This window comes from Diabrotica virgifera, chromosome 6 (genome assembly GCF_917563875.1).
Source record: "Diabrotica virgifera virgifera chromosome 6, PGI_DIABVI_V3a".
Taxonomy (NCBI): Eukaryota; Metazoa; Arthropoda; class Insecta; order Coleoptera; family Chrysomelidae; genus Diabrotica; species Diabrotica virgifera.
In genome coordinates, this window is record NC_065448.1 from 1,289,512 (window position 1) to 1,304,842 (window position 15,331).

A 15,331-nucleotide genomic window follows, 5' to 3' on the forward strand; every position below is an offset into this window, starting at 1 on the left:
GTGGCTTTCTGGACTATATTAATAACATTAGGCATGCCGACGACAGTCATAATAACCGACAACTTGAAAGAGAAAGAATATTGAACAAAATATTAAGATATAGTGGAGAATACTAATCTCTTAACATCAAGAAAACCAAATTTATGAAAATTTGCAAGAACAACAATACAAACGAAATATTAAGGGTAGGCGGCCAGCAGATTGAGAGAGTAAAAAATATAGTTAGGTACTTGGGAACGGTAATCACAGAAAATAACAATTATACTGCATAAATAAGAGTGAGAATTGAAAAACCACGTGCCAACTTCGTACAAATGGAAAAGATGTTATGCAGCATAGATTTGACATTGGCCCATAAGGCTAATGTTATGTACACTTGTACACAACACAGTGTGCTTTACTTTGGAGCTGAATCTCAGACATTAAATCTAAATGCAATAAATCGACTTAACGCGTTTGAAATATGGACAGTTAAGAGTGCTAAGGATTTCATGGGTAGATAGAGTCACGAATATAGAAGTGTTAAGGAGAATAGGCAGAGAGAGAGAGAGCAATTGAAAACACAATAAAAGAAAGAAAACTGCAATATCTCGTACATGTTATGAGAGGTGAAATATATAACAACTTGAGAGTCATAATTCAAGGAAAAAAAGAGAGTAGGAGTAGCGTTTCCTGGTTGAAGAACCTGAGAACTCGAAGGTCAAAATAGGCTTGATGATTGCCAACCCTCGTCGCGGAGATGGCACTTAAAGAAGAAGAAGATTTAATGAATAAATCTATTTTAGAAAATCTCTTCTAAATTGTTCTACTTCAGAAATAAAATGAAGTGTGAAAAAGGTTTGGTGAAAATTAAATTCTCAACTGGGACTTTTTTATCTTTTTCTAAAAGTTGTAAAATAGACAAAATCTCATATTCTTGGGGTGGTAATACTACTTATCTAGAAGATATTAGTATTGTCTATTTATGATTAAAAGATTGTCACCATCTTCTTTTTTTCTAAAATACCTATCCACTACAAATGTTCGGTCAATATGGCTATTTTCACTTCATTTACAGATGTTCTTTATGGTCCACTGGTATATAGTGAAACAACTTTTTAAAATTATCGACCCTAGAAATTGTTCGTCTGCTCAGACTTTGCTTTGTCCTTTTCCTTAAAATTTAAATCCTGACCATTTCAAAATAGGATGGAGATATTGAGCAAAACTCATTTAAATTCAAGATGGCGGCTAACGTGACGGCGGAATTCAGTCGTGACTTTAAATTTATACTACTACTGATTCCCTCCCCAAAGTTTAGAACAATAAAATTTGGAGTAGCTCGTCATGAAAAGTCAATTGACATCCCTAATGAAATAATAAGAAAATATAGACGTGGTTATAGAGTGCTAGTCAAAAGTCCGTACCCCCCCTCGTATCTTTTGAACGGTTATACCTATAATAGTGAAATTTGGAGATAGGAAATAAACGGACGTAAGCTTCTTAACTAGTCATGACAGGTGACGTAATAGTGACAGATGACTTTACAGCGCCACTGTGACAGATAATTTTAAATGGGACCTTATGGCAAGTGACACCTCGTTTGAAAGGTATTGAAAATACCTATTCAGTCATACTAATATTGTTTAAGTTTAAGCTAATTTTGACGAATTAATGAAATAAATATAAAATTGTAGTTTCATTTAATTAATTCAAAATTCAAAATTCCGCCTATGATTACTTGTCAAAAAGGTTGACGTTGACGTAAAAACTACTAGAGAATCGAAAAACGTCAACTTTTTTGACAAAAAAACCATAGGCGTACATTTGAATTTTTATTAATTAAATGCGAAGCTACAATATTATATTTATTTAATTTATTCACCAAAATCAAAATCAACTAAAACACAAAAAATTAGTATGGCTGAGTAGGTATTTTGAATACCTTTCAAACGAGGTATCACTTGCCATAAGGTCCCATTTAAAATTATCGGTCACAGTGGCTCTTTAACGTCATCTGTCACTATTACGTCACCCGTCATAACTAGTTAAGAAGCTTACGTCAGTTAATTTCCTCCATCCAAATTTCACTATTATAGGTAAAACCGTTCAAAAGATAAGAGGGGGGGTACGGACTTTTGACTAGCACTGTATATACAGCCATTTAGAATGAATGAATGACACTAGATGACCAAAAAAATGTCGATTTGGTTCTCAATAGAAAAAAGAAAACGAGGTTGGCCACTCAGAAGCTGGAAAACAGATGTCAAAGAAGCAATGTAAATAGAAGTAGAGGTGAATCTTAACGACATGAAGATCAGGCAGTGCAGAAAGAAAGTATCTGGCAGGCAGAATATTCTTTCCATCTTACCCTAATTTCTACTTCTGAACTGAAAATCATTGCACATTCTGCACATTCTATTGTTCTTGTATCTATCTTTGTCCCACTTCATTAAATTTTTGAAGAACTTTTAACAATCATTTTTAATTATTAGATACCTTTATTCATTCGCTCTAGTTTCCCAATTTTATATTATGAATGATAAAAACACATTTTAAGTATAGTGTTTTTCAAATCGTCTCGTCTTATCCCTCATGCATCAGCCTAAAAACAATTGAGGCGACAATCGTGCCAAGCTGTTCAAATATCTACAATTTCGTACCAGTTGTACCAGTATTTTTATAGTGTCTGAAAGTTTTTGTCGTTGCCATAAATTTTTTAGTCTATTTAAATAAAATTTATTCAAATATGCTTGATTTCGTTAACCGAAATATAAATAAGTATCTAATATACAACACATAACCAAACTTATATGGAATCAATTAATTATAAAGATTGATATGTTTTGTACATACTTGTGATAAGTGACTGACTGGGAAAAGAAACAGGTTTTTTGAAATGTGTAAAATTTTTAATTCTTAACTGAACGCTTTCAGATTATCTTAGGAGCCATCTTCAGAGCTTTACTACAATAAAAGATCTGTAATAAATAATTAATCTTATAATTCACAAAGTTTAACTTACGTCAATAATGGACCATGATGGTGTGACGTCAATGGTCAAAACGTCAAAATTTTTCCAAACACGTTGTGTCTAGGGTATATGTACCGTGTACGCAAATAAAAAAGTTAGGTAGAATTAAACGTTATAACAAATATTTTTCTATCAAACAAACACTAAACATATCAAAATAGCGTGTATCAAAATATACAGTCACTGCCCACGCTAAATAGTCACTAGCTTGATGAAGTTTAACTTTTTTATTTGCGTACATTTTAGCGTGTACCTAGACACAACGTGTTTGGAAAACTTTTTTTGACGTTTTGACGTCACGACTATCCCGGTCTATTCAAAGTACCACTATGAAGAGAGAGGGATCCCATTTTCAAATGTAAACATTTTTTAAATGCAGTTTTTTCTGTATAAAACCTTTGTTCGAAGGTTGAATCTTTTTTACTTAATTGTGAAAAAGATTGTTTAAAAAAACATCAGAAACGACACAAAGGACTGTCACAAAAATCATGGCTAGGTTTAAAAAACCGCCCCTAATCCTTAGGCAAGCTTTAATTTGCATAAGAATGCATCTAATCAAACTGTCAACATTTTGTAGTTGTTCCATTCTTCAGGAGTAGCTTCCACTAGTTGTGCGGGGTCTTGTGGATTATTCCTGCGAGCTCTAATTTTTCTTTTCAGCATATCCACCAAATGCTACATAGGGTTAAGATCGGGTAAGCAAACCAGAACAGTGATAACTCCTGCTTCAAGGAAGTATGTAGTCACTCTGCTGGTGTGAGGTGCATTATCATACATGGCCATCACATTTTATCCCATTGCATCTCTTCAGAGCCTAACTACAGGTTCTAGAAACAAATCAATATAACTGCCAGCTATTTAATTCAATTTAAAATTAAAGGGAGTTTTTTTACAGATCAAAATTACTGCCCAGAACATGATACTTCCTCTTTTATATCTGTAAACAGATCTGTCAGTTTTCTTCTTGCTTGTCTTTCTCGTCCTCTAAGTACACGAATTCGTCGGCCATCTGATTTTACACAAACCCTGGTTTGAAAATAGCACATTTTGGCAATTCACAATGTTCCAGTTTTGGTGATGAAGACATCAATTTAAGCGATGACTTTTGTGCTGCCTGAATAACTCGGGAACCCTTAACTGTCTTCTGCTGTACACACAGTCCATGGACACGCAGCACTTTTCTTATAGTTTCAACTGAAAAACACATGTAGCATTCAAAAGCTGTCTTTGGAGCTGCACTTAAGAGATTGTTGGGTTTCTTCTTCTTTAATCTCATTGCATTATATTTATTTTGCTTTTAGGATTTCTATGAGCTGTTTGTGATAGGCTCTATCAAACGTCTTATTGTAATTTATGAAACAAACAGAAAAACAATTTTATACAGAATACTTAAGAGTAAAGGTACAAATATTTGACGGAGTGAATCGACTATTTCTACTTTTTCTTTCTTTACACGGCAAATTACGTGTAGTAAAATTTTCACTGGTATGGAAACTGCAGATGTACACATTAGGTTGACAATGATATTGTCATTAGAAAGGTAGAGATGGGTATTTCGCTTTCGTTCAGTTTTTGAATGTTCTTGGATAACCGTTACTTGTATAAATTATAGGATTATTTTTTCACTAATTATGTATTCAGTGATTGTAATAATTAATATAATGTACAACAAAAACTAATACTCAATCGAAAAGAGAGGAAAAGTGATAGTGATTTTTTAATGATATATTGTTACTACGGAACGCTTACAATTTTGAACATCTTTAACAACAAAATACTTGGATCACATAATATATCCTAGTGTATTCTCTGCTTGGATCTTCCATAAATAATAAACAATAAATCACTTTTTATTAAGTTCAAGGCTTAAATCAATTATTTATCAAATACACTATCAATATTATTTAAAAAACAACATAAAATATTCCCGATTCCATGTCAAATATTTAAAATTGTCTTGCCACCATATTCTATTCGACTCAGTGCGTTGTATGACAAAGCTAGCGAATGTTCGATTTGGAAAATATTACCACGAACATGGTGTCCATTTTTTTTTCGAATCCTGAAAAAACTAATAAATATTTTAAAAAAATTTAAACGCAGAATGAAAGACTAAATTATTATCGAGGTCTGAAAGTCCCTTAGAATAAATAAAATGTTTCTTTTGAATGAGATATTTGAAATTAAAAATCACACTACATTTTCTCTTAGTTTTTCACCCCTGTAACTTATTAAAATAAACATTATAGAAGTTTTCAGGGACTTTCGGCCCTCGGTAAGAACGTAACCTTTCATTCTGCGTTTAAATTTTTCAAAAATACTTATTAGTTTTCTCAGGATTCGAAAAAAAAGATTCCCGTTTAAATAGCATTGGAACCGAAACTTTGTACCCATCCCCTTAATGCTTTTTGTTGAAGACTTTGTAATAAATTCTTTATTTTTATTTTCAGATGGTTGAAAGACCATGCGTCTCAAGATTTAAAGCAACGCGTTCAAAATGCTGTGACAACACCTCATACACAGCAACACATCACCAAGAACTCAAATATCTCATCTGATATTTTCCAACTGTGGCTGGCCGCATCTCCAGCCAACAATAATCAGCATCTACAAAATATCCGTCCTGACTATGAATCCCTGGAGGTAAGTCTTCATATTCACTTTGACATTAATAAACGTCAAATACGGTTGCATCTAAAATAGCTCCAGAAAAAATTAATTTTTTAGTAGTTTAACTTAAATTAATTTTATAGTGGTTTTAATTATCATTGATAAGAAGTTTCAGTCCTATGGGTTAAACAGCCTAGGCTTCTTTTCACGGTGTTTAACTTTTGTGTGAACAGTTTAAAATTTGGCCATGGTTAAACGTACCTAAATATTGACATTCAGCTCGCAGTTTTTGTGACAATTAAAACATTTAAATTTCATCGTGGGTAAAAACATTTACATATTGTAGAATAGTGATACAAAAGTAAAAATATTCTCCCCAGATGGGGGAGAATATAAAAAAGACGCCAGTGTGCGAACTAAATACTGCTGAAGTTATTAGTGATAGTAATCAAGACATGGATACAGGAACTATCACCACAAATTCTTCTGCTACAAGGGAGGTAAAACTTTTTAATATTAATTGTAATAGTTACGACTTTCAAAATTGTTGTGTTTATGTTGAAAAGACCAATGATCAGAATATTTCCCGTTTGCATCCAATGGTTGTTGCAGATATTTTGCATCAAAAATTAAAGATTAATAATATTAAGCAAATTAAAAGTATAGGAAGAAACCGTGTTAAAGTAATCCTCAAATCTATTTTGGATGCAAACAATTTAGTCAATAATAGTCACTTAAAGGACGATAATTTAAAAGCGTACATTCCAAATCACCTCTTGGAAATCAAAGGACTGATACGCGATGTTGATACCAAATATAATATTGACTATTTGAAAAAATATATGAGCTCTAGTTCACCAATTATTGATATTAAAAGAATGCACAGGAAAGTAGAAAAGGATGGAAATACAGAATACGTCCCTAGACGTAATGTTATAATTACTTTTGAAGGCAATTGTTTGCCAAACTATGTTGTGATAAATTATGTATTTTTCCAAGTGGAAAAATTGTTGGGTAAAGTGACGCAATGTTATAAATGCCTCAAATATGGACATATTTCTAGACAGTGTAAAGGTACACAGGAATACTGTATACAATGTGGACAAATTAAAAATGACATACATACATGTGATGAAACAAAAAAGTATTGCATACACTGTAAAACTGATAAGCATATATCGATCTCTAAAAACTGTCCTTTTTTCGAACATCAAAAAAAAATAAAAAATATCATGATTGAACATAAAATCTCATATTTGGAGGCAAAAAATTTGAGTGACTCATCATTTTCTGGTCTTATTTCTAATAACAGATTTGAAATATTGTCAAATTCAGACAAAGAATTTCCAAAATTAACTAACTCCTCTGAAGTTAGTACATCTCCTTATCTCAAGCCATTGAGGCCTCACCTACAGAAACCCAAAAGTTTTAGCCAACCAAGCTGTAGTACATCAAGCACTGAGTATAGTGCAAATAAAAAAAGAAAAGTATCATCTCCAACTTCCGAAGATCCTACACCATATCTCATCCCTTTCAGATTTGGACCGTCTCAACCTTTACCTCCCTTAAATAAGGAAAGTTTTCCTAATACAGACAATGATAAAAATAAGTTAGTAGATTCCTTAGTACTTCTTTTCTCAAGTTTTATTCAAAATATTAATTGTTTAGAAGAGGCAAAATCACTTGACATGAATTTGTTAGCCAAAGGTATTAATAATGTTCTAGATAATATTTTAAAAATAACTCATCTAATGACGAACAAATCTAAACTCAAAATAATACAATGGAATGCTCGATCAGCTGTTGCTAACAAAAACAGCCTTATTAACTTTTTAATAACCGAAGATATTGACATAGCTTTAATAAGTGAAACTTGGTTTAAACGGGATGTTGTATATATTTATAGAGGTTATAATGTGATACGCGAAGATCGCGATGACGGCTATTCTGGAGTTGCTATTTTAATTAAAACTGATATTCCTTTTGAGCGCATAACAATTAAAAAAAATTATATTCAAGACTTGCTTGCTTGTGGTATTAAAATCAACTATAAACAAAGTTATTTAAGTTTACTCTCTGTATATAGGTGCCCAAAAACTAAAACCAAAACCGAAGATTGGGATAAGTTATTTTCTCAACTAAAACACCCTTGTATCATTGGAGGAGATATGAATGCACATAATTCTTTGTGGGGCTCATATAAAAATGATAATATAGGCCATCAAATTGTGGAGACAATTCAGAATTTAGATTATGTAGTAATGAATAATGGACAACCAACTTGCCAAACGAGTCCAGGAAACTCAGATTCCATGATTGATGTCACGTTTTGCTCACCATCCCTTTTTGATAAAACTTCGTGGTCTGTAGATCTTGATACCTTGGGATCAAATCATTTCGTTATAAAGGTTGTGATCGATGTCTTGGGAACTAATGCTAATACCATTTATCCCAGTACTAAGTGGAACATTAAAAAAGCAAATTGGTCATTATACTCTCAGCTTGTTGATACCTTATTAAACGAAAAACCTCACACATCCTTAAATACCCAAGAAAAATATAATTTCCTTATTGACTGTATTAATGAAGCTTCTAAACAATCTATTTCTGAATATAAACCATTTAAATGCAAACGGACTCCCCCTCCGTGGTGGGATTCGGAATGTGATCAATCCGTTGCAGAAAGAAAGAAGGCATTAATAAACTATAAAAACAATTCTTCTCCTGAAAATTTTTGTAAATGCAAAGAAGTAAATGCTCGTGTCAAAAAATTCCTGAAATTAAAGGCCAAACAAAGTTGGGTTGCATGGTGTTCAAAATTAAATAAACAAACTTCATCTAGTCTTATTTGGAATCAAGCAAGAAAAATGAATAGGAAAAAAGTTAATTTTTCATTACCTCTAAGTAATTCATGGGTAGACGATTTTTTCGATAAAATAGCTCCACCTTACGTAAATAACCAGTTAGATGTTATTAATTCTAAAACGCTTCCATCTGATCAGAATCATTTTCTCCTTACACCTTTTTCGAGAACTGAATTAGAATTTGCCCTTGATAATCGCGTTAGTACCTCACCAGGATACGATGCAATCAAATATCCTATGATACAACATTTACCAGATAACGCAAAACAATTACTTTTAAATATATTTGACCAGATAATTATTGAAGGCAACAGCATAATAGATTTTAAGCGTATTATAGTCGTTCCTATTCCCAAACCGGGGAAAGACCCTAAATTAGCTGAAGCTTACCGACCGATATCATTATTATCATGTATATTGAAGACTCTCGAACGGATGGTTAAGATTAGGTTGGATTGGTGGCTAAGGGATCAAAATCCTTTACCCGCTAACCAACATGGTTTTAAAAAAGGTTATGGAACTTTAGATTCCTTAACAACTCTTGTTGTAGACATTCAGAACAGTTTTTCCAGGAACAGTTATGTGCCCGCTTTATTTTTAGACATCGAAGGTGCTTATGACTCTGTCTCTCTTTCAATTCTCCAAGAAAAAATGATTACATTTTTTAATATTCCATCACAGTTTGCTTCTAACATTGTAAACCTGTATAAAAATAGAATAATTTATTTAAAAAATAATCATACTCTTATAGGCCCTAGACTTAATAATAAAGGATTACCTCAGGGCTCCGTTTTGAGCCCTATTTTATTTAACATTTACACAGCAGATCTACACAACATCACTATTAACAATATTGCATTTAATGTTGTACAATATGCTGACGATTTCTGTTTGTACACAGAACACAAGAAATATCAGCAATCCATTGAAAACTTGAATAGTGTCTATGGTCTCCATAAAAAATGGTTTATTGAAAATGGCTTTGAATTATCATGCAGTAAATCACAAGTTTGTTTATTTACCAGACATAACTTTCCTAATATTAGCACAATCACCTTAGGTGGGCATAAATTTTCTTTTAAAAATAAAATTAAATATCTTGGAATGATACTCGACCAAAAATTGACCTGGAAGTTACATATTGACGACATGTTGAACAGGTGTAATAAGGGAATAAACTTTCTTAAATCAATTAATAGAACTTGGTGGGGATCGGATGTTGAAGTAAGTTTATTATTTTATAAAGCTTACATACGATCTATTTTCGATTACGGCAGTGTTTTGTATGGATCAGCAAGTAATGCACTACTAAACAAAATCAACGTTTTACAGAATTCAGCCTTACGAATATGTCTAGGAGCTATGAGATCCACTCCAGTACAAGCTTTATATTTGGAAGCCTTGGAACCTCCTTTAAATCTAAGACGAAGTTTTTTGTCCAAAAAATATTTAATGAAAGTATACTTAATTAACCCTCTTCTATACCAAAAAATAGTGACTTTAAGTTGCCATGATCTAACCAATAAATATTGGCAAAAAAAGAAATCTCCCTTACTGTGTGAAGCTTATAATCAAAATATAGTACTCTTAAAAAATATAGATAAAACGAACGACTTATTCAAAAACTACGCGTACTCTTCTTTCTTTTCTCCTACAGATATTATTGTACCAAATTATAGTGAAAACATATATTTAAATAAAAATATTCTTTTATCCATAACGAATAGTTACAATGAGTCAATAGCTCTATATACAGATGCGTCTAAATCTGCAGATGGAACTGGATGCGCCTTTTTTATACCATCGGGACATATAGAAAAGAAATTCAAACTGAAACCGGAGACTTCGATTTATACAGCAGAGGCTATTGCAATATATGAAGCTTTACTATATGTAGCTGAATTTGATTTCGCCCATATTATAATTGTGTCTGACTCCTTAGCAGTATTGAAATCTCTTGGTAAATATGGACCCCCAAACATCCAAGACTGCCCATACATTTATAAAATTAAACATATTAAACAAAATCTTTTAACCAAAGGAATCAATGTACATTTTATCTGGATTAAAGCACACGCAGGATTTGAACATAATGAGTATGTCGACTTATTAGCCAAAGAAAGCGTTTCATCCGATACCAGTATTCTACATAAAATAACACTGACTGATAGTATAATCTCTTTCAAGTCAACACTGCATCGGGAGTGGAGCTACCAGTGGAAGGAATACTCTTTTGTGAATCAAAATAGATACTCGTTAATTCAGCCCGATATTCCCAAATTTCCTTGGTACAAGTCTTGTAGAGCTTCTAGAAAGTACATAACTTCTATTATTAGAGTACGATTCGGGCACGCATGTTATCCAAAGCATTTATTTAAAATACAGGTTTTGGATAATGATAAATGTGAGCATTGTGAAGAGGAAAGTGATTTAGATCATATATTTTTTGGTTGTTCTAAAAATACAATTTACTCATCTAAATTAATAAATGATTTATTAAAATGTAAAGTAGCAACTCCTTGGAATATACTATATTTATTATCACTTGGTTCTGTAGATGTATACAACTCTTTAATTAACTTTTTAAAAGACAGCAAATTATCATTATAATTCCCTTAAACATTTTTAATTAATACCTTTGGTAGTTAGTAGTTTTAGCTGTTAAGCTTAGTGTTACTTAATACCTTTTAGTTGTTATCTTTGTTTTAAACCTGTTTTGTATAACTTGATAACTTGTATTCCTTATGTGTCTGGCAGTATGACGGTAAGTCTAAGCCAAAATAAAATAAAATAAAAAAAAAAAAAAGTCTTCATATTTATACATAGTAATCAAGTGCCCCTTCCTTGGCACTTACATTGACATATTACCAGAGAACGGCAGCTCTCGCCAGTGGCGTTGAAAAACGGTTTTTCAAGCTCAATAATTCCTGCAATACGTTCAGTTATCATACTTGACCTTGGATGCATCAGATAATACTTGCCAATACGTTTCAAACTCATGTTTAATGACCAAAATCGGTTAAGCCGTTCAGAAGTTATCGAGCTCCAAAAGTATAAACCATTTAACCATTACTGCCGAAATGGTTAATGCAGTTGTAGTGGTTACGACGCTAAGTTTGATCGGGCAATCCGAGTTTATTTTGTCGGCCATAATTATTAGGATGGCTGGGATACGAACTCGGTTTGTCTTATCACAAGTCTGGTGTCGTAACTACTAGATCATTTGGGAGAGAATGCGACAAAGGCGACCATTTATAACGCTTAACGTGTAATTGAGAAACATTACATTCAACTTCATAAATTTAATTTATAAAAACTTTGAAAAACTCCTGATACAAGAATAAAAAACCGCTAAACGCCGTAAAAATGAGTGGCGCATACAATATTCCAGCTACAAAAGAGCTTATATGAATATTACGTGGCGCGAAAATGTATTTTCATTTTGATGGAAAATAAAATTCTAGTTTTATTTTGAAAGATTTTTTCCATAATATTTGCTAAATTTGAAATAAAACGCGCCTCAAAAGAGCCTCAAAATGTAAATTGTATCAAAGTTACTCTTTTGCGGCGCGTTTTACTTCAAATTTAGCAATTATTATGGAAAAATATTTTAAAGTAAAACTAGAATTTTATTTTCCATCAAAATGAAAATCCATTTTCGCGCCACGTAATATTCATATCAGCTCTTTTGTAGCTTGAATATTGTATGCGCCACTCATTTTTACGGCGATTAGCGGTTTTTTATTCTTGTAATATATAACCAGAAACCAATTTGAATGGACTTTTGTCTACTTAGCATATATTATTAATTAATTTGTGGTGGAATATTTTCAGAATCTGGTTCTATATTAAAGTTAGTGGTGGAATTATTTTACTTAGATTCATTATTTACTAGATATTATTTGAGGAGCAGACTTTCTATATGCATTTTGTCCATTTTTTCAAATTTTCAACTAAAGATGGCATCGCAAACTATATGTATAGAGCCACCATTTTGTGTCACGAAAGAGGTTCTAAATGCATTCTGTTGTCTGAAAATTAAATAAACAAAATACCTTGGACTTTCTATGTGCTGTATGTCCATTGACGGTAGACAAACTAACCGAAGTTTGTCCGTGCGCTATGGACTAATTGCGATTTGTTTGTCATTTGCAGTCATTGTCGTTGTATACTTGGTGTCCGTACTGTTAAGTTTGTTTTATGTGCGTTTGTTTTTCCAATTTTTAACAAGACAATATAAACTAATGGATGTAGTTGTGGCAGGGGATCATGTAGTTGGTGATACGGACCGTGGTAGCAGAAAAAGAAAAAGACATCCAACTGGTAGAAATAAACTGATAAAAAGAAAAATGCAATGTGGCAGTGGTATTGTTGAGAAGCGTGGAGGGGACAAACGGTCTTTCAAGAATTTTGAAAAATTTGAAGCTGTTAAAAAATGTAAAGCCAGTTTGTAAGGACATGAAAGTCATTACGGGCGTGCTAAATCTCGGCGCATTTATTTATCATCTGAAAATAATATTACTATTTTATGGAATGTGTACAATTAGAGTACTGCTGCGAATTTGAAAGCAAATTACAAGTATTTTAGTAAGATTTTTAATACTTATTTTATTATTGCATTTGGAAGCCCTGCTACTGACGTATGTGGCTTTTGTGTCAGGACCCAAACTTCTATTAGCTTTTGCAAAGACAAAATTGAAATAGAGAAACTAAGAACTTCTCTACGTGTACCTGCATAAAGTAAGGGCCAAACAATTTTATAGTATTAGCATGTAGTTTTTTTTGTCGATTTAATTATTTGTAAATTAATTTAAGTTGGTTAGGGTCATGAATGAGGAGTATACCTACTGGTCAATTAAATGTTTCCACTTCTACATATGTATGTATGTATGTGCGTGCATAAGTATTATATGTGCGCACAGGTACCTAATGTATTATGTAATGCAATGTATTATATTTGGAATATTGTAGCGAACAGTAATTTATTATCTATCGTGGCTGAATGGATCAAGTAATCCAAAGCCAATAAGGAAGAAAAAAAAAATTTTATAAACTAATGAATGAAAAACCGGAACACACTGTTTCCTACTGTTTTGACCTTCAGCAGGTTCAAGTCTTACCGAAAGTGCCTATTCAAGATGCATTTTACGCCCAGCAGTTTTTTTTGTTGTTTTTGTGTAACGGACGTGGATATTAAAACGCCAGTTTTCTACACCTAGATGGAACATCAAGCAAAAAGGGGATCTGCAGAAACAAGTCCTGGTCTACGTGATTTTCTTAATAAGTCTGAATGTGCATCAGATATAAAACAGTTAAGACCATTAGCAGATGGTTGTGCGCTTCAGAATAAAAATGCACACATGATGCATATGCTCATGTTATGGCTGTACGGAGATGCCCCACAAAATATTAAATCTGTGGTACTTATTTTTCCGGTACGCGGATATTCATATTTGCCAGCGGACCGTGTTTTCGGACAAATTGAAAAAGTTACACGATCATACAGTCTACAGTACAATAAAAACCCCCACACAATATTATGACATTTACTCCAAGAAGGGAGAAGTTAAACAACTTGGTACAGACTGGACAGTTTATGATTTAAAAAGTGCGTTAACCACTTTAAAAAAATTAAAAGAATCAGTGCAGTCAAACGAATCATTATTAAGAGATCACAAAACAACAACGATATTTTGCTTAAGACAGAACTGTTCTACAGAAATAATGATACATAATGATACATCCAAAAAATTCCAAACATTATTGAAACGTGGAAAGAAGCTTTCGACTTTAAACTTACCTACTGTAGAACTTCAAAACCAAATTAAACCAAAAAAACTCCAGAACCTCTCGAAACTCCAGAACTATCAGGGACGAATTGGGTCAACGATCCTGAGCTAACATGGTTAGAACCAATTCTTTCTGACACTGGTGAGTAAAATGGGAATCAAGCTATCCTTCTTGAAACTGAGGATGATGATGTTATCGAAGGAGCTGAGTGCTGTGATTACAATTATGATGACAATGGGGACCTTTATGATATGTAAAATACCATATTGTTCCATTCATTTTTAAACAATATTTTTATTTAAAAATAAAATACTACATATTTGTATGAAGTTAATTGAGCTTTATTAGATCGTTACTACCAAAAGTCAGTCATACCGCTTGTGTAGACAATCAAAATGCGTTTTGTCCAAGGATGACAATCTAAATGCAGTTTGTCCAACAGTTTTTTCAAGTTTTTTGGGATATTATTAATACTAGATTTTTGGCATATAGGTATAATATTTGAATGATTTTTTATCCATTTTTTAGGTATATCAGGTTTTCGTTTAATTTCTTGCCAAACGCGTAGCAGTTTTTCTCTATTTGCCAAAATTACAAAAAGTGGACAAATTGCATTTAGAAAATCTGCTCCTCATTTGCTATTGTTTTTTTAAGTCCTAACAGTATGTGTTTTAGGTAAAAGGAATGTTCCGAAAATATACTAAAGATAAGTGCCTGTCACATATTGATGTGATTAATAATTAAAAATAATAATCCACTGTTAAATGTTTAATCCAACAATAGGTGTTACAAAATATTCTGAAAATATTCCATCAAAACATAATACTTATATACGGCTTTATATACCATATTCTGTTTGCCATTTACCACATTCCAATCGTCATTTCTTCTTGTCATATATATCTTCCTCAGTGAGGTCCCTTTTTCCATTACTGTTTTTATTTTTCCGTTCCACTGTAATCTAAGATGTCATATTTACCTTCTTCGTATTTGATTTCCATTTCTAAGTACTCAGCGGTATTCTTGTCTCAGTCATCCTCCAAATATGTCCATA

General features: G+C 32.5%; 1 protein-coding gene across 1 annotated transcript in view; it reads left to right on the forward strand.

Annotated features, from left to right (window-relative positions):
* LOC114330622 (cGMP-specific 3',5'-cyclic phosphodiesterase) overlaps nt 1-15,331 on the forward strand; it is a 335,506-nt gene that overhangs the window by 62,748 nt on the left and 257,427 nt on the right. The window contains exon 2 of the mRNA XM_028280022.2: nt 5,464-5,656. Coding sequence (XP_028135823.1) covers nt 5,464-5,656 — 193 coding nt within the window. The remainder of the gene's footprint in view (nt 1-5,463; nt 5,657-15,331) is intronic.